Source organism: Monodelphis domestica, chromosome 3 (assembly GCF_027887165.1).
Source record: "Monodelphis domestica isolate mMonDom1 chromosome 3, mMonDom1.pri, whole genome shotgun sequence".
NCBI classification, from domain to species: Eukaryota; Metazoa; Chordata; class Mammalia; order Didelphimorphia; family Didelphidae; genus Monodelphis; species Monodelphis domestica.
The window spans coordinates 519,880,344-519,906,920 of record NC_077229.1 but is presented as its reverse complement, the minus strand read 5'-3'; the positions used below and the strand labels follow the sequence as shown (position 1 = coordinate 519,906,920).

Below are 26,577 nucleotides of genomic sequence, written 5' to 3'. Positions count from 1 at the left end.
TATATAGTTTAGAATAGGTAGAACTGTCATTTTTATTATAGCAGCTTCAACGACCCATGAGCAACTTAGGTTTGTCCAGTTGTTTAGATCTGACTTTGTTACGGTGAAAAATGTTTTGTCATTTTGTTCCAACACTTCCCGGGTTTGTCTTGACAGATGGACTCCTGAGTATTTTATATTGTCTATAATTATTTTAAATGGAATGTGCTCCACAATATTTAGCAGTTTTTTGCTGGCTGCTTGTGATAGTCTCTTTTTGGTCTGTGAGCTCTGGAATTTGGCTATCATATTCCTGGGAGTGTTCATTCTGCTCACTTCATTTTGCATCAGTTCATGTAAGTCCTTCTAGGTCTTTCTAAAATCACCCTATTTTTCATTTCTTATGGCTCAATAGTATTCCATTACCATCAAATAGCACCACTTGTTCAGGCATTCCCCAAGTGAAGGGCAACCCCTCATTTTCCAAATATTTTCCATTACAAAGAGAACTGCTAAAAATATCTTAGTATAGGTAAGGTTTTATTCCTTCTCTGATCCCTTTGGGTATTGCTGGGTCACAGGGTTCTCACAGTTTTATGGCCCTTTAAATGTGTGGTTTTTTATTGCTCCCTAGAATTGGTCTATCAGTTCATAGTTCCAATAGTGTATTCATGTCCCAATTTTCCCACATATCCTAAGATTTATTAATTTTCTTTTTGGCCATGTAGCCAGTCTGAAAGCTAGGAGCCAGCTCTAATTTTTAAGAAATTATTTTCTTCACTGAGTTTTTGTAACCACCATTTCCCTTTGACCATTTCTATTTTTTAAAAGGTTGCTTTTTTTCTTGGATTTTCCCCACATTTTTTAATGATAAATTCTTGTGATATAGTATCCAGACCTAACTGTTAATACCCTTCATCCAATCCCTGGAACTGAACATCCTATTTAGTTGTATTTATTTCCCTCTTTTATTACTTACACACACACACACACACACACACACACCCCAAATATAACCTTCTTGTTATCAGGAATTGTTTCATTCTTTATATTTGTGTCTTCAGTGCCTGGCACAGTACCTGGCACATCATGAGTGTGTTAAAAATGCTTGTTAATTAACTGAGTATATATTCATTGGCAATGAGGCAAAGGTGCAGAGTAACGTTTGCTTTTATTGAAGATGTACCAGATGACTATTCAAAGTCTCCTAGATTCCTAGAATGTTAGAAGCAGAGGGGAACTAGCTGAACTCCTACCCCACTCCCACCAAAAAACACTTCCTATATCAAAACAGATCCAAAGAGGTTAATTTTCTAATGTCTTTTAACTAGTCAGTGGCAAAGCTAGGATTAAGATGTGGGATAGAAAGGAATTTTTAAAAGCCATATATATATATAAGAGGTTTAATAGTATAATTTTTTTTCATTTTATAAATGAAATGAATGAAAAATTATAAATGAAAAAAATTATACTATTAACCCTCTGAGATTTAAATTATGAACTTACTGTCTGATTTTCAACCAGAATAAATCGATATATGCTAGAAAGATCCTTGAGTCCCCTCAAGATTTAAAATGTCACCCTGCATTTTTGTCTGATTAAGACAGGAACTCACATGATGACATAAGCCATTATTATTGTAGCAAGAATCAGGACTGTTTAAACCTGCAGTCTCCTTTGATAGACGTCTGACACACCCCTTCCCAATGAGAAGCAGCCAAGACATTTTTTCCCCAATTTTCAGATGAATCTTCTCAAGTTAATTTGCGTATACATACATGTGTGTGTGTGTGTATGTATGTGTATATGTATGTACTATATAAGGGATGTTGCAAAGCTGGATGCATGAGAGGTTGCAGGGCCAACATGCCGCTTAGAACGTTCCCAGGAGCAGAAACTGGACACAGAGGCTGTTCCTGGAAAATCAGCGGGTGTCAGTTTGGCCGGACTCCACGAAGGGAGCAGCTGCGTCTCTCTTGCTCTCAAGCTAGACCAGGGCTGATAACGCTGTACCAGTCAGTATTTTGTGGCACTGCTTTAAAAGTCTTCCCTTCCTCCAAAAGGTAACTAGAAAATATTATATAATCCAACATTATATTAATTATATATTATATATATAATATATATAATATATTATATATATATTATATATATTATATATATATTATATAATTAATTATATATTATATATATAATATATATAATATATTATATATATATTATATATATTATATATATATTATATAATTAATATAATTATAAATATTAGATTTGGTCCTGTGCTACTATTCTACAAAGCAGAAAAGACCCAAAAGACTCGCACAACACGGAGACACGTCATGAGCTTGCCAGCACCTGTGCTGGAAGTGCGCGTGAGCTGCGTACTGAACTGGTCCCTAAACACATGTGGAAGTCTGCGGCACATACGTGTTACGGACACGATGCGTGCATTCGTCTATATGTTTACCCTCATCACGCAAAGTGGCTGAAACCTCTGCTTCATGAGGTCCACAGTCAGGAGGCCATTCCAACGTGAACGCTCCTCATGGCCACTTAAGACCATATCCAACCCTACCCAGCTCGGCTGCCTCACGAGCCTCTTTACTACTATCCTGCTTGGTGACTGACCTAGTCGGGGGGGCCAGCGGAGCCTCAAAGCTGGCATAGGGCGAGATGTGGCCCAAGGGCTGCGCTGCACCGCATCCCCCCGTCTCACGGCCCCCTCGCTAAGTTCAGAGACTCCTAAGTCAGGTCGAGGGAAATGAATGTTTTCACCACAGGAGTTCTCAAAGGCCATCCGTGAAAGCTATAAAGGGCTGACAGGGTCACCCAAGGGTGGTAAAGAATCTCGTTGATGAAATGAAAGATGCCCACGTGCTGAAGTATCAGAATTAGAACCCCAAATGATGGATTCTTTACATAGATTGTTTGTTTTGTTTTAATTCGTTTTATGGTTGTCTTTTTTTACATCATTCTGAGTCCTGGAGGAAAAAAAAAGACAACTTCCTCTCCAGCTACAGAAGTCTCCTTTGGGATGAAGTAAAACAAACAAAAATATTCTCAATGGCTAGATGGTATATACAACAATTAGGTCTCTTTATCGATGCTTGGGAGACTCACTTATTTTTCAATTACTAGACTTTGGCTTCTAGTGACTTTCTCAGGTGTTTTTTTTTTTAATTTTCTCCTTTTTTATCTTTTCATTACATTATTGGAAGTACTGTGCCTATTGCTCTTTCGTTTCTGCTTATCTCATTATGTTTCAGTTCATACAAATCGTCCCCTGTCCGCTAAACTTGATCAGCCAAATGCCTCTGTGGACTGATCAGTAGGGACCCATCAGAATGGCTCGCATGACGAAAAAGGAAAATGGAGGGGATGCGGAAAAATGGGGCCACTAAATCACTGCTGGGAGAGTTGTGAACTAATACAATCACTCTGGAGAACACTTTGGAATCATACCCAAAGGAACAGTAAACTGTTCTTTTGACCAGCAATGTCACTATTATGTCACAAAGAAGAGGGGAAGGACCTATTTGTAAAAAAATATTTGTAGCAACTGGAAACTGAAGATACAGCCATCAATTGAGGAATGGCTGAACAAGCTGTGATTTAGCATTGTAATGCAATATTATTATGCCTGAAAAAATGATGATTTTTAAAAGTCAGACTTTTATGAAGTGATGCAAAGTGAAGCGAGCAGAACCAAGAGAGCAATAAAGAATGCTGATCAATGTGAAGGACTTGACCATGATCAGCAAAGCAAGGATCCTGGAAAATTCCAGAGAAGGCACTGAGGGCCTGATTGAAGTATCCCTTCTTCACTTTATTTCCTCCACGAATTTTTCTCTAATGTAAGAGATATTCGTCTTCTTTCCCATTATGACAAACATGGCAATACCTATCATATGACAACACAAGTAGAGTACCAGCCACAATCTATTATCAGCTAGCTCAGGGAGGGCGCTGGGTGGTAGGGAGGAACAAAGTATGAATCACGACAAGTCAGAAAATGATTATTGAAATTTGTATCAAAGTGTATAATCTGGAAAAAAAAAAAGAAAAGGCAAGGCTATATCTGGCCCTTAAGAAACTTAGATTCTAAGGGGGGGGAGGACAATATATACAAAAATCAGTATGTAAAATATAACTACAGAGGTGGATGGAGGAGTAGCCTAGGAAGGTAAGGCAACAAGTTAAGTGGACCAGCTATTAACGATGACGCTGCTATGAATATTTTAATTCATAGAAGCCTTTGCCTAAGAAGTCTTAAAGCACAAATCTGATCCCCTCGATGTTACTTGCTTCCCACAAAAATGACCACGAATTTGTTTCATATACATTTTCAATTTACTTATATGTGTGCAAGTTGAATTTTTGGATAAAATGCAAAATGTAAAAACTGGTTTATTTTTGTCTTTTATCTCTAGAGCTAGCATAGTGTCTGGCACGTAATAAATGCTTGTAGAAAACTTAGAGCATCTGTGCAATCGTAGGATGGCTAAATCATGCAATATGGACAGTTTCATCACTGCTCTCATATAATTCCAAATTAGGACCCAGAATTAGGACCCAAATTAGAACTAGGTTGAAACAATGAATAACTCCATCAATAGTAAAATAACACCATTTTTTAAAACTTATTTTAAATTAACTTTTAAAAAACAAAACACAAATGTACCTTTTTTTAAACAGTAGAGAATGTGGTATTACTGAAAATTATTTTTATATTAAAGTCTGACATTGTATCTATGCTACTGAGGCCAAGAACTTGGGTGATAATCATGGATGGAAAGATACAGATATTGTACCTACCTTTGTTAGGTGAATGACCCCCTTTGAAGTAACAGAACAGCCCATAAAACCAACATACTGTAGTTCAGGACAGTGTTCAGCAAATGCTTTTACTGACTGATCTGTCACCTGCGTGAAAAATATAGAGAAAGTTAGGAAAGATAACGTTCCAAGATGCGCAGCACAATAAACTGAGCAACTGCTCATGGTCAGGGGTGATGTGGTGATTTGGGAGAGGGCGCCTGTGCCGGAACAAGTGATGCTATATGAAGGTAACGAAATGCTGTTGGGCTGTAGGAAAGACGACAAATAGTTTCAGAGAAATCTGGGAAGATATGTATGGACTGATACAGAGTAAAGTGAGCAGAACCAGGAGAATAATTTATAGAACAACAACAATGATGCTGTAAAGACAACTTTGAAAGGCTTAAGAACTCTGAATGATATAATAACTAACCAGAGTTTTCATGGTGAAATATGCTACTGATCTCCTGACAGGTAATGGTCTCGAGGGACAGGCTGAGGCAAGTATTTTTTGGCCATGGCCAATGCATGAATTTGTTTTGTTTGACAATGCATATTTTTAAGAAGAATTTTGATTATCTCCCCCTTACCAAATCCCAGTGGAAATTGTGAGAGGCAAAGAAATGAAAAAGTAAAATAAAAGTTTAAAAACAAGGTGTGACTATAAATATATTTATATATTTCACTGTTAGTCATCTGAGGTTTTATTTTGAAGAAATATTTCAAATTGTTTCTGTAAAGCATATATCTATAAACCATCTTGTGTGCAGCTATGTTTTGAAAAAAGATTACTCCTCAACAACAAAAATTCAGAAAACTATTTTGGATTTTTAAAAATGCTTCAATGTCCCTCTTTTCCTTGTTTCTTAGCCATTCTACCTCTAAAGTCAAATCTCTACCCCCACCACAACTTGTAGTATGGCGAAGCAATACAACTTCCCACACTGGGTGTGTCTGAAAATGCAAGTCTTATTCTGAATCATAAGTCCATCACCTTTCTGTCAGGATGCCTCATTAGCAGTCCTCTGGAATAGTCACAGGTCCTTCCTATATAGTACAGTTTTATTAAAGTTTGAAACACTAATTAAATAACCATTATAGGAAAGTCAAGAATTTTAATAAGAGATTTCATTGAATTAAACTATTTTTCTTATTTGGAAATTTAAAATTCTACAAATAAATATTTATTATGATACAGCAACACATCTCAGTTCACCAATGCAAATGCAATCCACCTAAAACTTAATAAAATAAAGAATTTTCTGAAAACTGGAGAGATTAAGTTGCTTGACCAAGATCATACGCCAAGGGAATGTATTTGACCCCAGGTTAAACTGTCCAAGTATTAATTTTGCACTATAATTTTTGTAAATCTAAAATAACAATAACATAGAATTTGAGAATTATTAAGCAATCATCACCTAGTCCCAACTCCTTCAGTTTTTTAAGTAATAAATTGAGACATAGTTCATTGTCAAGATCTTATGCCTAGTAAACGGAGAGTTTTTGGCTATAAGGTTTATCTCCAACTATAATAAATGAACACAAAATGGTTTGTAATTTTATGGGTCAGAAGATGTAGCGCTGGAAAGGAGCTCAGAGGCCATCTAGCCCAGCTTCCTCATTTTACATGTCAGGGAAATTAAATGATGTGACCAAGGTCATATCGCTTATTAGCATTAATTTCAAGAGAGGGATTTGATACAAAATCCTCAAAATACAGAGCCAGTGTTCTTTATACTGTTCCAAAGGATCATGAAATTTTGCAAGAATTGTGACACATATGCATGTGGAAGGGATTGATTCATATTTTAATATTTCAGGAGTATGAATAATTCTATACGTGACTATAACAAATGAAAGTCTATCACAGGGGGATTCACAGAAACAAGGACAGCGATAACCTGCCATATTGTCTTTTGTTTATGAAAATGTTTTTGCTGCAGGTGTGTAATATGTTAACATTCATGAATGTTTCCTAGATTAAAATGAAATTTCACAAAGGTAGATGATTTTTCCAAATTTGAACTTTAATCAAAATGAAATAATATAATCAATTATAAAAGTAAATACTGGGGGCAGCTGGGTAGCTCAGTGGATGGAGAGCCAGGCCTAGACACGGGAGGTCCTAGGTTAAAATCTGGCCTCAGACACTTCCTAGCTGTGTGACCCTGGGCAAGTCACTTTACCCCCATGGCCTAGCCCTTACCACTCTTCTGCCTTGGAGCCAATACACAGTATTGACTCTACTTGTTCTATAAGAATACAGAATATTTTATATATTCTTAATACTCTTTAAAACAAAATCAAGTTATGTATTTTTCAGAATGTCAAAGTGTCTCCAGCTCACCAAATATCAACCCCTTCATATCAAATAGCTTATGAAAAATCCTGTTTCCCAGGCTAATTTCTTACTTACTTTCTTTCCTCCTACAGAGATAACTCTGGGAAAGGACTACTTCATACCAAAATATTTAAAGCACTTTTTTATTGTAGTAAAAAAAATGAAATAAAAGTGGATGTTCACTGGTTAGGGAATCATTTGGGATATATTAATGCAATAGAATATTGTTGCACCATTAAAATGGCAAAGATGAGGAATTGCGAGAATGTTGAACCATTGTATAAAATGATAGAAAATAAATGCATTATGAGCACAATAAGCACAATAAACACCATAATATAAAAGAAAACAACACTAAAAGATATTGGAACTCAGATCCAAAAATGACCAATCTTTTTTTTTTTTTTAATTCTATTTAATTAGATGGTTTAGACTACTTTTCCATGGTTGTAAGACTCATGTTTTCCCTCCCCTCCCCTTCCCCCTCCCCCTCCCGTATCTGACGTGCAACATAGGAAAAAATGACCCATCTTGAATCAGAGGATCTTGGATCTAGAACTAGACAAGGCCTCGGAAGCCAGCATTTTGCACATAAGGAAAATGAGCCCAGTAAGGTTAAGGGACTCGCCCCAGGTCACAAGTGCAGAAAGGTGAACCAAGTCCACAAGGAAACAGTAGACTGTGTAGGGGAGCAAAAGAAAGCGGAATCTGTCAGACGGGAACTATGTGTTAGTTTGCTTTACTGGTAGGTGTGCGCTAAGGCGCTGTGACAGCAGTTTTGTAAAGGATGCATAAACCCGGACGGGAATGTTTAAATACTGCCTCTCTGCGGCCGCTTCCCCCAAACATTCCTTTTCAAACAATCCAAAGCACATCTCCTTTTCGAAGAAGGTCAGTTGGCGTCACCTTGCTTGACTGAAGAAAGCAAATTATAAGGCAGAGACTTAGCAAAAAAGCTCGAAACCGAAGCTGTCCAAGTAGACACGGTGACAGTCGTCCGGCTACACACCCGGAATCTTCTTCTAAAAGGGAGCTTTCAGACGCCAGGAGCACTCCGAGGCTCAGCAAGCAGAAGTACAAAGGGGGATTTTGCCAAGTATCCGCCCGTGCCGGGCCGGTCCTGCCTCCCAGGAGCCTACATCCTCTAGAAGAAAACACAGGACATGCGCAGGGTAATACTTTTTGTATTGGGCCAACTGGAGTCCCCGCTGGCCTCACGGAAGGCATTCGCGCAAACAGTGTGGGTTGGGAGGAAACTAGAGGACCGGAAAGCGAGGAGTACCCAGAGCGGGACCTTAAACAGCTCCACGGGATCACAGCCTCAAAGCCAGGCGCTCGTCTTTCTCCCGTCACACAGGCTGCTCTCGGAAGGACCTTTCGTGTGGCCCAACGACTTCCTTCTGCTAAGTCGGGCACGCTGAGCCTCCTTCACCGAATCATAAATATAAGTGCAGAGTAACTTGCTGGGGAAAAGCGATGGCCGAGGGCAGTCCTTTTACTGGCACCAACATGGAGGCAGGCTTCGAAGAAGATGAAGGGAACCCCAGCCTCGCCCTCGCCCTGGGGCCTGAGGCTCATCTACATAAGAGCCGCCTCTGGCTCCAGGCTGGGTCAGTCTCGGGTCTTGGCTGGGGCCTGAGTCAGTGGAAGGTTCTCTTGCCGGGGAGGGGCGCAGCCCTGGGATTTCACGCCTTTTCTCCCGCCACCCCCTCCCGCGAGTAAATCATCATAAATGCATGCAGTCTCCAGAGACTGCACCTACACAACCCCTACACAAGATGTCCAGGCTCGAGGACGAGTCTGTCTGTCCGGTGGCGTCAAGGCTACAGACAGAAGCTCCGGGACAGGGAAGCGCAATTACCCATCCGGAACACGGCGTCTGAAGGGAAGCCATCTGCAGTAAGCCCGGCAAGGCCGGCTGGACCCGTAGCACACAAAACTGTAACTACCAGACAAATGGGATCGTGTGTCATTCTAGAGGGGCAGGGAATGGCCGCTTCTTGGACAGCTGTCGTAGAACCGCAGGAAGAAAAATAATCTGGAGACTCTGAATGACGGCCTGAAGCGAAGAAAGAAATCGGCTGACGGAGAAGGAAGGAGGGAGTGACTACCGCCATTTACAGAGGAGGCGCAGTGGCGCCCGATGGTCACAAGCATCACGATCATGTGACCGTTTGGAGGCAGCCGCGTCAGCTCTTTGGCCACCACCATCTCCAGCTGCTGCCAAGCCCGAGATCGCTTTCATGGCGATTCACCTTTATTAGCAACTACTTTTGCGTCCTGGGACAACATTCTCGGCCCTAGAGTCAGGCACATAAACAACGACTTCTTAGTGATGGAGAAGTAACTTTTCTTGCAAATCAGACTCTAAATGGAGAAATCCTTCGGAATGCAGAGTGTAACCACAGAGGTGAAGTTGGTGTGTGTGTGTGTGTGTGTGTGTGTTGTCTGAAAAAAGGAGTAATTATTGTTTCATTCATCTTTGTTTTAAACCCTCGCCTTCCATCTTGGAATCCATACTGTGTATTAGTTCTAAAACAGAAGAGCAGTAAGGGCTAGGCAATGGGCACACAGCTGGGACGTGTCTGAGGCCACATCTGAACCCAGGACCTCCCATCTCTGGGCCTGGCTCTCAATCCACTGAGCCACCCAGCTTCCCTCTATTTCATTAATCTTTGATGAAAACTGGAAGGGAGATAGGAGTCCATATGGACTGTGTCAATAAGACTTCCACCTCTGAACTCAATTTCTACCTTGCCCTTCATAGCATGTGTGTTGATAGATGAACCCACGTCATCCAGAAAGGAAGGACATGGATGCATAAGGAGAGATGAGAGAAGTGCAGAGAGAAGGGAAGATCTGGGTCAGAGCGTCACTGCGGGCTCACCGCAGAGCTCGTCCCTGTGGGTCACGTCCCTGTGGGTCAGAGAGTCATTGCGGGGCTCACCGCAGAGCTGGTCCCTGTGGGTCAGAGCCTCACTGCGGGGCTCGCCGCAGAGCTCGTCCCTGTGGGTCAGAGCGTCACTGCGGGGCTCTCCGCAGAGCTCGTCCCTGTGGGCTTTAATGGCACAATGTGGCACAATACATAAGTGTTGGCCTCAGAGTCAGGAAGGCCTGAGTTCAGATCCAGACTCTGACCCTTACAAGCTATATCGCCTCCGGCAAACCCATCTCTTTCCCCATAGGTAAAATGGGGATAATCACAGGGTTATGATGAAAACCAAAGGAGGCAAAATGGCAAAGTACTTTGTGGACCTGAAACCACTACATAAATACAAGCTGGAAATGGAATGAAAAATTAACAACTCCACACCTACAGCAGACCAAATCAAAGAGTTGCTCATTAAGAATTGTTGATGATGATATAAAGAATTGGTTTGCTCTTAATCAAGCTTCCTATAAGTGTTCTACCAAAATGTCCTGGGCTCTCATTATCGTGCCTCGAACTGTCACTTCCAGGATTCATTTCAGTGTCCTGTTTGAGACTTCAATGACCCTATCTTAGAATGGATGTAAGAATATCCGCTTCTCAGCGTTTTATGATTACAGGTGAACATCTTCCGTCAGCCCAGGGAATGTATACATCTAAACATACAGACATTAATACACAGCTTTATTAATAATTAAAAATTTCCCCCTTGGCTATGATCTTTTATATCTTGGCCATGTGTTCCTTCTCCTCCAAAGAAACTGGAACTAACATTTCACAGAAGAATCTCAAGGGGGAAAGCCATAAGAACATGTGCAAGGTCTTTGATCCTCAGCCTAGGAGAATAACCTAAGGACTTTCTCCGGGCACTATCCAGGAAACTTAAGGAGGCAGAAATCCTTAGGAGGTTGCATGCCTTTATCACTGATAAGTATCTTCTATTAATGGCTTCTTATTCTTATTTTTTAGGAAGTTGGCTATGAAGAAAATTTAACATATCTCATTAAGCTTTTCAGGGGTTTCTTTGTTCTCCTCTATAAGCAAATAAATATGTGCAAACTCTTCAAATAAGCTGAAAGTTCTAATGATAAAGCATCAGATATAGGGGATAAATATATGCAAGCAGATACAAGCAATAACATTTTTTACTGTTTCTCCCCTTACAATGCATGTTTTGTCAGTGTGATATTGGAACACAGGCACTTGTATGGAAGCCTATCAAGTTTTGTTTTGCTTTGGCAAAAGTGAGTATGTTCCAAATTAAAACAACTCTGAATAGCCCTTCCCAAACTTACACTTATCAGCTTGTCTAATATGACAAAAAAGGAAAATCATAAATGTTGAGGGTGGTGTGCAAAAAACGGTTACACTGATGGACTGTTGGTGGAGCTGTGAACTTATCCAATCATTCTGGAGAGCAATTTGGAGCCATGCTCAAGAAGCCATAAAACTGCATTCCCAGCAATGATCCAGCAATGCCACTGCGAGACACGGATCCCAAAGAGACTATTGTGCTGACAAGCAGGATGATTTCAGAAAAATCTGGAAAGATGTATACAAACTGATGCAAAGTGAAGTGAGCGGAACCAGACCACCACTGAACCCAATAAAAACAAATTGTATGACAAACAATTGGGAATGTCTTCGCTATTCTCATCAACGAAGTGATCCAAGAGAATTCTCAAGGACTCACAATGAAAAATGCCAGGTAAGAGTCTGAATGCAGACAGAAATGTACTATGTTTCACTTGCTCCTTTTTTTTGTTTTGCTTTTTTATTTGAGTTCTCTTCTACAAAATGATTAATATGGAAAATCATCCTACATAATTTTACTATAACAGACTGCTTATCATATCAGGGAGGAGGGAGGAAAGAAGGGAGAGAAGTTGTCATCCAAGCTTTTTTAAATGTTAAAAATTCTTACATGTAATTGAGGGAAAAACAAAATATTCTTAAAAGTAAGCATATTTAAATTTGGTCTACACTAACATGACAGAACATTCCACCATTATGATTTTGCAAATAATGCATTCTTAGGTGTTATCATAGAGCAAATTTGACTGTCCTGCTCTGAACTGAATTCTAATTGGCTTGATTTATAAAATTATTTCTTTGAACTTTCCTTTTTAATATCAAATTGAATGATAAGCATTTTAGAATTGTATGGAATGGAAACTTCTAGAGATTGTATATGGTTTTATATTTATTCCTACAAATACTTAGATTGGTGATTTTTCGAAAAAATAATTGCATAAATTTTAATGTTTTTAGCCTATCAATTGTTGACTTTTATAGCTTGCTGTGACTGCAATTAGAGTATGTTGTGCTCCTATAAGTTTAATGTAAATGGTCTAAGTAATCCTTGTGTTACTTTTTAGTGACAAGTCACTAAACCTTTATGAGTCTCAATTTCTTCATATTTAAGTGACCTCTAAAATCCCCTCACCTCTAAATCAATACTTTATAACAATGTGGAAGATTTCTCCCTTAAGACTAATTGCAAAAATTCAACGAATATTATTTGTGTATATATATATATATATACACATATATTTACACACACACACACTCAGTACACCTGGTTTATAATAGGCAAATGATAGATATTTGTTATATTGGCAAAATACAAAGTATCATATGGAAACTAACATATTCTATTCTAGAGTTTCCTTAAGACTTGAAGAAACTACATTTTTTTATCTTTATTTCCCTCCACACCAAACACAGTGACCCGTACATAATAATATATTGGAATAAGTGAATTCTGGATCATATGTTTATTAATTTAAAATAAGGGCACACTTCTTTTTTGGGGGGAGGGGGGGTTTAAACCCTCGCCTTCCATCTTGGAATCAAGACTGTGTATTTATTCCAAGGCAGAAGAGAAGAGTGGTAAGGGCTAGGCAATGGGGGTTAAGTGACTTGCCCAGGGTCACACAGCTGGGAAGTGTCTGAGACAAGATTTGAACCCAAGACTTTCCATCTCTAGACCTGGCTCTCAATCCACTGAGATACCCAGCTGCCCCCTTCTTTGTTTTTGAAACTATCTAGATAAATTAAGACATTAAGGAGATACTATGAGGACATAGTTTCACTTTCTATCCATTGTACATTGCAATTTTATTTAGAATTTAATATATATTATAGAAAATCTTACTTAACCAAGGTAACAATACTGATATATCCAATTAAAATTATGAAGTCTTTAGAATAGCAATATTTGCAAATTTAATTTTGCTTAAGATAATGCTTATATGATGCTTTATAATTCAAAATAACTGTAGAAATAACTCCTCTTACTTAAATCACAATATCTCATATTAAAACAAAATCTGGGTAAAATGATTTTTTATCATAGACTTCTTACTCATTTTTCTTTCCTGCAGGCAAAACCCATTGAACTAAAGATTTTAGCATAAAAGAAAGACTATATTTACTGATGGCTCTTCTACCAATTCCCAACTTCAATCCATCTGACAATACACTACTGATTAATTACTGATTAATTTTTCTACCAGATAGCTCTGATCATATAACTATTCTGCTCAAAAAACCTTCAGTAGTTCCAAATTTCCTCCTGTGTGGGGATCTGGAGGTAGGGAATAGGAACCCACCATTTCATAGCACGTGGATGTACTGACAATGTAGAAATACCAGGGGTAGTCAAGCAACAAGTAAGGAGAAAGAAAATATAAATAAATTATGTAAGACGGAGGGTCTCATCCATCGTTGTAACAATTTTATTTCCTGCTGTTAAAATGCCCTTCACCTCCCACCATCTTTGTCATCTGTAATCCCAGTTCAAAAGACCTTTGTTTCATATTTTTCCTTATTTCTAAAGCCAAAATGGTTTGTCTTGCTTAGAACTCTCACAAACACCCTCTCAATACATCTCCATTCATTTCATGATTTAATTCATAGAACTCCTTATGACCTTTATGAAAATCTTCTCTTTCCTACAAGATTTGAAGCTCTTTGAGGGCAGAAATCATGTGTTTTAGTCCCTGCCAGAGCCAGTACAAATAAATAATCCTAAAGAACTAAACCTTCTCTCTGTGTGACAGCTAAATTAATCCCAAGCACACAGTCCGGAATCCTGTGGTCATTACATTGGCGTAGACGAATAAATATGACATTCAAAGGGAAAACCGGGGCTGGGCTGAGAAGCACAAGGGCGTCCAGGTTTCAAGGTAGATGCGATAAGAGGCATGTTTGGGTAAACAGGCCAGAAGTCGGCCCTTTACAGGTACAGTGGGGTTGCGAGCCAGGCCCGGAGACGGGAGATTATGTAATACGTAACATCCTGGGGGGCTGCGCACACAGGGCTGAAGAGGGCAGCTCTCACCTCAGGCGCTGGTTAGCTCTGAGACCTAAAAATCCACTTAGCCTTGTTTACCTCAGTTTCCTCTTCTGTAAAATGCACTGCAGAAGACAATGGCACGTGAATCCAGCATTTTTGCCAAAAAAACCCAAATGGGGTCCTGGAGAGTCAGACAAGCCCAATTACAACAACAGTCATTCTCGGAACTATAATTCACCATCATCTACTGAGAGTGACAGCGTCAAGACCCAAAAACCAATCCGCGCGTGAACGAGCTTCTCCTGAAATCGCTCTATAAAGGCAGGAAAAGCTCCTCTTTCGAGGAATGCTTCAAGCGGAGAAGCGAGGTCGCCACCAACCTCGCTCGCCTCACGAAATGGCCGCTTCTGCTCCTCCTTCCGTTCCCTCCCAGGGCTGAAAGGAGACCCTGATCGAAGGGCTCTTGCCCACCTCAAACGTGGATAAAAAGGCTCCCCCGAGACTCCAGGGCTCGGGCAGCCGCCGACAGCGTGAGCCGTCACGGCTGCTTCGGCGCACCTCACACAGGCGGCGGATTTCACAGGTGAACAGCGCGGAGCCCTTGTCAGGGCGCTCTTGCGTGCGCGCGGTGTGGTCGCCCTTCGGGAACGCGGTCTGGGAGGGTCCTCCCGGGCGATCCCTGGGGTGACTCCATCCGCCTAAGCTTTCCTAGCCTCGGGCCTCCCCACGCCCAGAAACACCACAGCACAGTGCAATGGGGCAATGAATAAGCAAGCCTGCGCTGGGCTCAGAGTTCAAGTGGAAGGAAGAGCCAATGCACGCAGGGGGCTTCATTACGGCCCCCCTAAGCTTCAGCCTCCACCAGCCGGAGACCCCCCAGCAAGAAGCCCACAACTCACTAAAGGAGGAGATGATTACTGGCATTTGTAGCCATCAAGTGTTTTTAACCCTCCCCTTCCGTCTTGGAGTCAATACTGTGTATTGGCTTCAAGGCAGAAGAGCAGTAAGCGGTAGGCCATGGGGGTCAAGTGACTTGTCCAGGGTCACACAGCTGGGAAGTGTCTGAGGCCAGATTTGAACCTAGGACCAGGGTCTCTAGGCCTGGCTCTCCATCCACTGAGCCACCCAGCTGCCTCCCAATAAGATTTTTAAAATTAATTTGTGTATATTATTTTTAGATATATTACTGCACCGCAGACTGTCTGCAGAAAGGCAGAGGGACAGAGACAGAGCTGCTCCCCTCTCCCTCTCCACTGTGCCTGACAACTTTTTTTTCACATCCCTGCCCCTCGCCCAGCAGTCCAATGGGAACACACAGGGGGAAGGTGGGTAGTTCACAGGTGGCAGAGCTGGAGGGGAGCAGAGAGCTTGGATCACTCCCCTCCCCCTTTCTACACTTGCTGAGGACATTCCTCACTTCACCTGCCCCTCAGCCCAAGCCAATGGGAAGAGGTTTACCCAATACTCAATGGGGGCAGCACTGCAGCAGTCCACAGGGGGGGGGGGTGGCACAGCACTGGGCCTGATGGGGTGGGGGTGGGGCCTGACACTCCATCTGTAAAAGTTCCACCACCACTGGACTACAATAGAGTGTGAACAACTTTTACGTGCACTAAGAAACCAGAAAACTGCTTGACTCACTCATTTCAAGATCGGATTCCATGCCGAAGCCACAATATCTCTAAGCGATGCCTGCACCGCATTTCATCCTGGCAACGACCCTGTGGTTATTTCTATTTCGCAGATTAAGAAATCGAGTCTGAGAAAGGGGACATGATTTTCCCACGCTTGCACAGCTAATGATGTGTGACAAAATCCAAACTCGGTTTCTCCTGACTCTCTGCTAAAGCAGTGGCCCCCGACGGCCCTTAAAAATCACCGAGGACTTCCAAAACAATTTTGACTTAGGCTGGTTTTCTATCCATAACGATTACATTAGAAACTAAGATGTCTTCGTGTTTTTACAAATTGTTTTGGCCTCAAAGACTCCCAGAAAAGGTATGGATAGCCAGACCACACTTAGACCCACTGCACTACATGCTGTTTCCCTATAATAGCTCACAATGATAATAAAAGTTCTTTAACTAGAAGCTACTAGAACAGTCAAGACTCGCAGTAAGGAGACCCTGAACTAGGATCACAGGAGAAAAGCTTTGCAAAGAAAAGAATCCAGACCCTTCATTATTTGGCATTAGTAAATGTAGGTTCACCAGGGTACAATTACTCCCTCCTGCTCATACGCCTAGACCCGGACAGAGGTGGCATGAGAACAAGGAAAAGGAACAAGGAGAAGCCAGACGTAAGAGATGGTTAGAAGGTAGAATTAACTTAGTGAACGGACAAAAAAGGAGCAAATACCAGGAAAAAGTTTCTATTTTACAGGTATGACATTCTTGAATGTATTTGAATATTGAATGGAAATGAACAAGTCGCATAATAAAAAAAGGAAACATGCTCCACAAGCATGTTGAAAAGCATTTAACAACAAACTAGTTAAAGCAGATATATAGGAACGGCCTTTTACTCTCTAAGTGATGGAGTGTAAAGGAGAACCTTGATGTCCACAAGACAAAGATACATGAGGAGTCACAAAAAGCTTTCAATCAATGGAAAAAAAATTCCAGATGGGGTCCAAGTTGCAGAGCAGCAGTACAGCTCAATGTAAGGAAATTTCTCCTAAAAATGAGCACCAAATAAAAATTAAATAAGCTTCCTGAAAGAAGTCATGAGTTTCTCTTTACAAGGAAATCAATGAGAGGCTGATGACCACAAATTCAGCATTCAGCACGTATTCAAACCTTTTTGGAGGGTCTTCCAGTTTAGGTATAGATTGGGACTGAAGAACTTCTGAGGGTCCATCCACCTCGGAGATTTCCAAATTGAAAGAACTGTATGTTAAGTGCTCTTATAAACATAAATAAATTTTAATTAGATTGTCATATACTCAATCACCATTTTCCAAAACAAAATATTGCTAGAGTATTTGGTTTTCCCAAAGACTTAGATCAGCGGTTCTCAACCTGTGGGTCGCACGACCAAAATACAGGGGTCACCTAAAGCCATTAGAAAATACATATTTCTGATGGCTTTAGCCGCTGAGAAATCGCACTACTTTACCGCAAGATCTCGGAAAGAACGGGGACCCTGCTGCCCGCACATTGTACTAATATTAGTTACCTATCAGCAGACCTCCCCCTATGAGGGGCGATGGATTTACCCTGTTGCCTGGAGACCGGACTCAAACAGAGACCCAGAGAGAGCACCCGGGTGCTGGCTCCGGAGGGGTTAAGAATGAGTCCTGGAACAGATAACTCCTGGAGCAGATAACGGAGCTGAGTAACCCCCACAAAGTGAAGCCTCAGCTCAAGTTGGAGGGAGATGACAGGAAGAAGAAGGCAGCATCTGCGGATCCCCTCCCCAGGCAGGACTTACCTCCCGCCCCAGTGCTCAGGCTGCCTCCTGCTGGATTAATATTTCTCAACATATAATTAAATATTGTTTTTGTGATTAATCACTATGTTTAAATTATGTTTGATTTGTAGCAATGAGAATACATAATGCATATCATGTATTTACATTCCGAATCATAACTGTAGCAAAATTACAGTTTTGAAGTAGCCACCAAAATAATGGTTTGGTTTTGGATCACCGCAACATGAGGAACTGTATTAAGGGGTCACGGCATTAGAAAGGTTGAGCACCACTGCTTTAGGGGAACAATTGATAGATATTCTACCTATCCAAAATTTTAAAACTAAAGCTAATTGGATGCTAGGCACTGTGCTAAGCACTATACAATTATTAAATCATTTGATCTCCACAACAATCCTGGGAAGTAAGAGCTGTTGTTGTTCTATTTTTCAGTTAAAGAAACTGAAGGTAAATGCATCGGCTGGCCCAACGTCACACGTTGTGGATGTAGGTGAGCTCAGGTCATCCAGACTCCAGATCCAGTGTTCTGTCTTCTGCCCCACCTGGACACCCCTGAAGTTATGTTTGAATACAGCTAACGTCCACTCCTTCTGTCTAGAACTGTCCACTGCTTCATCAGAGGCAGCGAAACCGTCATAAGACTAAATAAGTGAACCTCTCATTGCTCTCAGTAATAAAGAATATAAGCTCTCTTTATCAAATCTGCAGAAGCATTGGCATTGGCCCTGAGTTGTATATTTATTTATCCCGTCATGAGATTTATAGCTTTTACACATGAGAAGTGCCAGGGCTTATGTGTGAACAAAAACTAAATGAAGCACCTCCTAAAATTGTTGTTTTCCAGACAAGTCCTAACAAATTACGACATTTTACAAGTCTTCAGTCATAGACAGAATTGCATTTAGAGAACACTGTATTTAGTGCACACAACTAGATCCTACATGGAACAAGTATTTGATAGAGGTTCTTGTGATTGTCCTAAGTTTTTACATGTGTACACACACAGAAAGGCTACCAGAAGTGGCTTTTGGCACTTTTACAGGGTTGGTTGGTTGGTTTTTAGGTGTGCCACAATTCTGCATTGCCAGCTACATGTGAGACATTTCAAACTGGATATCCTGCCGGACATCCAAACTCAAAATGTTGACAAGAGAGCTCATGATCTTTCCAACTTCTCTATTTCTGCTGCAGTCACTACCATGCTCCCAGGCTCCAACATTCACAACTTTGGTATTTTGTTCAGCTCCTCACTGTCATTCCAGACATTCAAGTGGTTGCCAAACCTCATCCTTTCAACCATAGCTCAGAATCTTTCCATCTCTCCTTTGAGTTACTGCAATGGTCTCGCCCTTGGTCTTGCTGCCTCCTAACGCCCCACTCCAATCTATCCTACATCCCTGCTCCATAAACTCCAATGTTCCCTACTGCCTTCTGGATGAAATATACAACTCGAGCACCATTTTCTACATTAAATCTTTCTTGACCGTTATAATATCTAGATTTCTTCTATCCTTTACTAACTTGTTTTTACCATGCATTTAATTTGTATTTATCCAGAACATTCTATGTGTTCATATATCTCCAATAGCACCATGTAAGCCCCTTGAGAATAGGGATTTTCATTTTTTATCTGAACCATTTGTGTTAGTCTTTTGTATCCTAGAAGAGTGCCTATAATATATCAGTGCTTAATAAATGTTTGCTCATTAATTACATTGAGTTCTGGAAGACTGGAACAAACTATAAGATAAATACTTGCAGTAATCAGATTAGAAAAGATTTTCATAAACTCTTCTGGATACTATTTGCTTTAAAAATGGGAAACCATGTAAGGTTCCTAGTAGAAGAATGAAATATTCCCCATAATACTAACTCAAGATATTTTACAGGTTTTAAAGAGCTTTGATACACATTACTTGTGTTTTAAGAAGTTTCATCTAGTAAAAGACAGACAAGGTGAGAGAAACTGGAAGCAAGAAAAGCATTTAGGAGACTGATACATGTATAAAAAAGGTGACAGTGGGAAATAAGTAGGAACATTCTAAAGCCTAATTACATGTGCAGAGCACAAAAAAAAGATACAAAAATGAATAAAATTTTAGCATGGAGATGTCAAAAATAGATATTGGGAAGAAGAGTTTATTTTTTGCAAAGGGAAGATGAGTTCAGTATTCTGAAATGAAAGTTAATGCCTACCAGATCTCAGGTTTTGCCACAAAGCAGTAATCATCAAAGCAATTTGGTACTGGTAAGAAATTCCAAAGGAACAGAAATTTTCTGTGACTCAGTTTCTTCATCTGTAAAATGAGGGGATTGGACTCACTGTTCAAGGTTCCTTTCAGCTCTAAATCTATGATCCTATGAACTAAACACAGTAAAAAGGAACTGGATAGTACAAACAAATAACTGTCAAGATAATCCCTGAACCTGGCTATTATCTTGCCCAGATATCTAGGGAGTGGTTACTGCATACTTGTCACTTTTCATGTATCAAAAGGGAAATCTGAATACAAGCCTCCATAAATAGACCATAACTCTACAAAGACCAAGCAGCAGCAAAGAACTTTGAATCTGGTACTTTAGTCCTCCAGGCTATACTGAAACTTTCAAAATACTAAATAAGCAACAACAACAAAACAGACTGGTTTGAAATTTTCTCTCTTCTGATTCTTTCTACCACCTGGCAAAGTTGCTAATATGAAAAATGAAAAAACTTAAAGGTGAGAAGACAATGAATATAAAGAATAAGAATATATAAAGTGGAAAATCAACTCAAGAATTATCCAAAAAATTATGGTTTCATAGGGGGTGGGATTTAATCCTTACCTTCTGTCTCAGGCAGAGGAGTAGTAAGGGGAAGGTAACTGGGCTTAAGTGACTTGCTTGGCATCACACAGTTAAGAAGTGTCAGATCTTAACTCAGGTCTTCCCTTCTCCAGGCCTGGAGTTCTATTCATTGGGCCAACTAGCTGCCTCTTCTTGTGTTTTTAAGCAGCAAAAATTTCAATGGAGTGCCACATTCTTCTCTAATCAGATTCATGGGATTTTCTCCCTTTCAAAACTTTTTTCTCTCAAAACACAAGTAATTTAGGGCCATATCTATCAAACTACCAAGAAACTTTTTTATTGAACTAGAAAAAATTATAACAAAGTTCATTTTGAAGAACAAAAGATCAAATATATCAAGGAAAAAAATGAAAAGGAAAAAAAAGGAGGGGCGCCTTGCAGTCCCATATCTCAAACTATACTATAAAGCATGGTCATCAAAACAATTTGGTACTGGCTAAGAGATGGAAAAAAGGATCAGTGGATTAGACTTGGGGTAAATGACCTCAGTAAGACAGCCCAAAGATCCCAGGTTTTGGGACCAAAATCCACTATTTGATAAAAACTGCTGGGAAATTTGGAAAACAGTCTGGGAGAGAATAGGTTTAGATCAACATCTCACACCCTATACCAAGATAAATTTAAATATAAAGAGGGAAATTATACATCAATTAGGTGAACATAGAAGAGTATACCTGTCAGATCTATTGGAAAGTTAAGAATTTAAGACCAAACAAGAGATAGAGAATATTACACAATATAAAATTAATAACTGATTACATCAAATTAAAAAGGGTTTGTACAAACAAAATCAATACAACCAAAATTAGAAGGGAAGCAACAAATTGGGGGTAAAATCTTTATAACAAAAACCTCTGACAAAGGTCTAATTTCTCAAATTTGTACGGAGCTAAATCAACTGTACAAAAAAATCAAGTCATTCCCCAATTAATAAATGGGCAAGGAACACAAATAGGCAATTTTCAGATAAAAAAAAAACAAAATATTAATAAGCACATGAAAAAGTGTTCTAAATCTCTCATTATTAAAAAAATACAAATCAAAACAAATCTGAGGTACCAGCTCACACCTAGCAGATTGGTTAATTTGACAGCAAAGGAAAGTAATAAATATTGGAGAGGAGGTGGCAAAATTGGGACACTAACAGATTGCTGGTGGAATTGTGAATTGATCTAACCATTCTGGAAGGTAATTTGGAATTATGCCCAAAGGGCTTTAAAAGAATGTATGTCCTTCCTTTTACTCTTTTCCTTAATCTCCATGAAATATAGATCTAGTAGAAGTATGATGGTTAAAGGGATGCTTAATTTAGGTACTTTGGGGGCATGGTTCCCAACTGATTTTCAGAAGAGCTAGATCAATTCAGCTTTACCATATAGTGTACTGATATACCTATTTTCCCAAAGTATCTCCAAGATTTGTCATTTTTCTTTTTTGCCATCTGGGCCAATTTATCAAATGTGAAGGGGAACCTCAAAGTTGCTTTAGTTTGTGATTAGCCAAGTATTGGCAATTCTGAGCTTTTTTCCCCCCTCGCATGACTATTTCTTCCCTTGAGAACTGCCTGTTACATCCTTTGACCATAAATTGACAATTTATTAATTGAAGAATGGTTCTCATTTTTAGAAATTTCAATCAGTTTCTTATATATCTTTGAAATGAGATCTTTATCAGAGGAAATTCCTATAAAGATTTCTTCTAAAGATAACTCTTTCTCTTCCAATCTTAGCTGACTTGGTATTGATTACACAAAAACTTCTTAAATCAGAATTTCTATTTTATCTTCTTCTCTATCCCTTGTTCAGTCAAAAACTGTTCCCCTATCTAGAAGAGGAAAAATAATTGCTTCCTTGTTCTATTGTTGTTGTTTTTTTAATGGTGTTTCCTTTATTTCTAAGTCATATGTACATTTGGAACTAATCCTAATATATGTTATAAAATGGTAGTCTAATCAAATTTTCCCCAGCACTTTTTGTCCATTAGCGACTCCTCATCTGTATCTGGCTCTTTTGAGTTCACTACACATGAAATTACCAGGTTTCCTCACTTCTGTATACTTTGAACCTAATCTAGTGCACTGACTCACCTCTCTTTTTCTAATCAGCACCATTGTTTGGATGATTCCTCTCCTTACTATTTTTTCTTTTTCTTTCTTTCTTTTTTTGAACACTTATATTCCATCTTGAAATCAACACTGTGTATTGGTTCCAAAGCAGAAGAATGAGGGCTAGAAAATTAAAGTGACTTGCCCAGGATTACGTAGCTAGGAAGTGTCTGATGTCAAATTTGAACCCAGGACCTTCTGTCTCTAGGTCTGGCTTTCAATACACCGAGCCGCCACGTAGCTGATGCCCCCTTACTACTGGCTTTCATTATTTTCCTTAAGATTCTAGACCCTTTGTTTTTCCAGATGAATTCCATTCAATTTTTTTTAGCTCTATAAAGTAATTCTTTGGTACTTTGATTGCTATAGCACTGAACAAGTAATTTAGATAACGTTGCCACTGTCCCTGTGTTGGCCTGGCTTAACAATGAACAATGGGTATAAGTCTATCTCTACTTCCTTAAAAGAATATTTCGTAGTCAAATTCATATAGTGTCCTGTGTATCTTAGTAGTATACTAGCAAGTAGTTCATACATTTAAGAAGTTGTTTATAGAATTCCCCCTTATCTCTGCCTGCTTAGTTTTGTTGGTGATAGACTGACTGTGGATAATGTCTGTGGATTGATGTTACATGGCAGTTTGTTGGCATTATTGTTCACACTGACTTTTTAGGTTAATTCTCTAGGGTTCTCCAAATAAATCAATACATGATGTGCAAAAATGAAAAGAAACCATAAGAAGTAAAGGCTATAAACGATCTCTTATTCAGCTCTATCAGGCATTTTATATGCTCTCCAGTTTCCTTCCTGAGCCGCGTCAGTCACGCGGCCCTTTAGTTCCTGTTTGATACACTACTCGCTTAGAACTGTGTTGGCCTTATGAGAATTCAAGGCCAAGCCATGAACTAGAGAAGGAGGAAAGAAAAGCCTTTCCCTGAACTACTCCTCCGTCCTCTAAAAAGAACAAGAATACGCGCGCATTGCTATAGGAAATGCTTTCCTATTTTGTAGCCGAGAGGGACCAAAAGGCCCAATCCGAGCGGCCTCCGTGAGCGGATCCTTGCTCAAGCCTGTGCCCAGGGGGCGTGCCTGGCAGCTGTGCTGGCTGCCCCTCCCTGCTTGGGACGTCCACCCTGAGGCAGCCCCTCTCCACCGCAGGGCCGATCCCTCAGCCAAGAGAGCCGGCCCTTGTTCAGAAGACCAGGTACAAGCCCCGTTGTTGGGGAGCAGCAGGGAGGAGTAGACGTCTTTCCTCAGGGTGCTGCGGGGCGCCTGCCTCTACCAATAAACAGCGTCATAGGTGGGGGGGGGGGGAGGAGAAGGCTACGCCGAGAGCCCGGACCAAGGGCAGCGACGTCCTGACGATTCCAGTTACAGGGAAGAGGCGGACGGGACAAGGGACGCCCGGGGAAGGACGTGGTGCAGATGCATTCCAGGGGGGCTCAAACACCCTAAGGACGGGTGCCTCGCCAGATCCCATCCCAATGGTCAGCAACAGCGCCTGACACTGTCCGCTATGGACAAAATAGGGTAGCCGGCCAGTTCGGCGGCTCAGAGGGAGACAAAGCCCACTCCAGAGATGGGAGGTCACAGCCACTTCCTTGCTGTGTGACCCTGGGCAAGTCACTTAACCCCAAGTGCCCCCCCCAATACGGACTGGATTCTAAGAGCGAAGGTAAAAGAATGCTTTGTTTGGTCCTAAAAGGCACTGTGAAGTGCTCGAGACAGAAAGGAGGTCCACGTGGGACGGGTGACGTCTCGGCCACCGCAGTCCATCCTCCCCGGCCGCGGCTCACGCCTCTGCAGGCTGTCCTGGCCGCTCTTTCCTCCTCCATCAGCCTTGGGGGTCCCACCAGGGTCTGGTCAGGTTCCCTCTCCTTGCTCCCATCTACTCGGCCAGCCCCAAGCTCGCGGCTGACCGTCTCTGCGTGTCTAATCCCACAGAACTCCCTCAGGATCTGCCACCCCCTCCGGGAGGCCCGCCTGATCTGCTGCCGAAGCCCGTCAGCTCTTCGGGGGGCCTCTCGTCACCCCTGGATTCCCCGGGAGCCCGCCGTGCGTCTCCCCAAAATGTTTCCTGCCTCGGCCCTCTCGCCCACCCAAATGACGTGCCAGCGGCCTGCACAGACCCGAGGGGCCAGCATGAGACGCCCTGCTGGTGTCGGGGACCCCCATCGGCCAGCCCCGCGGCCCGCTCTCTCGGCCCCCCTCACAGGCTTTGCCGGAGGGCTCCGCGACGGGAATCAAGTGGCCATGCCGAGGCCGGGCTCTGGGGCTACTGAGCCACCGCACAGGCCTCCGCCAGCCATTGCAACCGAAAAGGGTTATCTGAGTCATCTGGACGTCTCCCGGGGCTCCGTGATGCGTGTTCCTCCCTCCCCCACGGCCATTGGGGACACCGCTCTGGGGTGGCCCAGTCTACGGCCCGACGGACCCCACGGCCATTGGGGACACCGCTCCGGGGTGGCCCAGTCTACGGCCCGACGGACCCCACGGCCATTGGGGACACCGCTCCGGGGTGGCCCAGTCGACGCCCCGACGGACCCCACGGCCATTGGGGACACCGCTCCGGGGTGGCCCAGTCTACGCCCCGACGGACCCCACGGCCATTGGGGACACCGCTCCGGGGTGGCCCTAGTCTAATCCCCGACGGACCCCACGGCCATTGGGGACACCGCTCCGGGGTGGCCCAGTCTAATCCCCGACGGACCCCACGGCCATCGGGGACACCGCTCTGGGGTGGCCCAGTCTACGGCCCGACGGACCCCACGGCCATTGGGGACACCGCTCCAGGGTGGCCCAGTCTACGCCCCGACGGACCCCACGGCCATTGGGGATCACCGCTCCGGGGTGGCCCAGTCTAATCCCCGACGGACCCCACGGCCATCGGGGACACCGCTCCAGGGTGGCCCAGTCTACGCCCCGACGGACCCCACGGCCATTGGGGACACCGCTCCGGGGTGGCCCAGTCTAATCCCCGACGGACCCCACGGCCATTGGGGACACCGCTCCGGGGTGGCCCTAGTCTAATCCCCGACGGACCCCACGGCCATCGGGGATCACCGCTCCGGGGTGGCCCTAGTCTAATCCCCGACGGACCCCACGGCCATCGGGGACACCGCTCCAGGGTGGCCCAGTCGACGCCCCGACGGCCCCCACGGCCATTGGGGACACCGCTCCGGGGTGGCCCTAGTCTAATCCCCGACGGACCCCACGGCCATCGGGGACACCGCTCCGGGGTGGCCCAGTCTACGCCCCGACGGACCCCACGGCCATTGGGGACACCGCTCCGGGGTGGCCCAGTCGACGCCCCGACGGCCCCCCGGCACCCCAAGTGTGCGGCACCGCACCGCTCTCCCGGCCTCCCTCCAGGCCCAGCTGGAAGGTGCTTCTCCCCAAGCTTTCCCTGGGCCCCAGGACTTACCTCCGGCGCCTGGGCTCAGCTCCTTGACGCCCTCTTTTCGCCTCTCCGGCAGCGCCCCGCACACGCGCGGCTGAGCCCACTTCTTGGGGCCGCCCCAGCCCCCCGCCGGCCTTACGGGAGAGGCTTTCGCCGGCGTCGGGAGGGGGGCTCGGGGGCAGAAAGAGCTTTTGGCCGCGCGAGAGAAGCCCTCAAGGGCTTTGGGTGTGCGGAGCGGTCCGGCCCGTGTCGCCAGGTAAAGCCATGCGGCCTTCTCTGAGCAGTGACTGAATGAAAGGAAATGGCCGGGGAGACTTCACAGAGGGCCAGCCGCGAGAAGATAAGCTGGGCGGCATCTGCGGACATTTCTATACTCTTCGTATTCAAAGAGAAAAGGTAAGTTCGAGCCGAGGTGGTCCCATAA

At 42.7% G+C, this 26,577-nt stretch overlaps 1 protein-coding gene across 2 annotated transcripts in view; it reads right to left on the bottom strand.

Annotated features, from left to right (window-relative positions):
• FBXL17 (F-box and leucine rich repeat protein 17) overlaps positions 1–26,577 on the bottom strand; it is a 449,402-nt gene that overhangs the window by 325,377 nt on the left and 97,448 nt on the right. For both annotated transcript variants that reach the window (XM_056824950.1, XM_001380499.4), the window contains one exon: positions 4,795–4,902. In XM_056824950.1, coding sequence (XP_056680928.1) covers positions 4,795–4,902 — 108 coding nt within the window. The remainder of the gene's footprint in view (positions 1–4,794; positions 4,903–26,577) is intronic.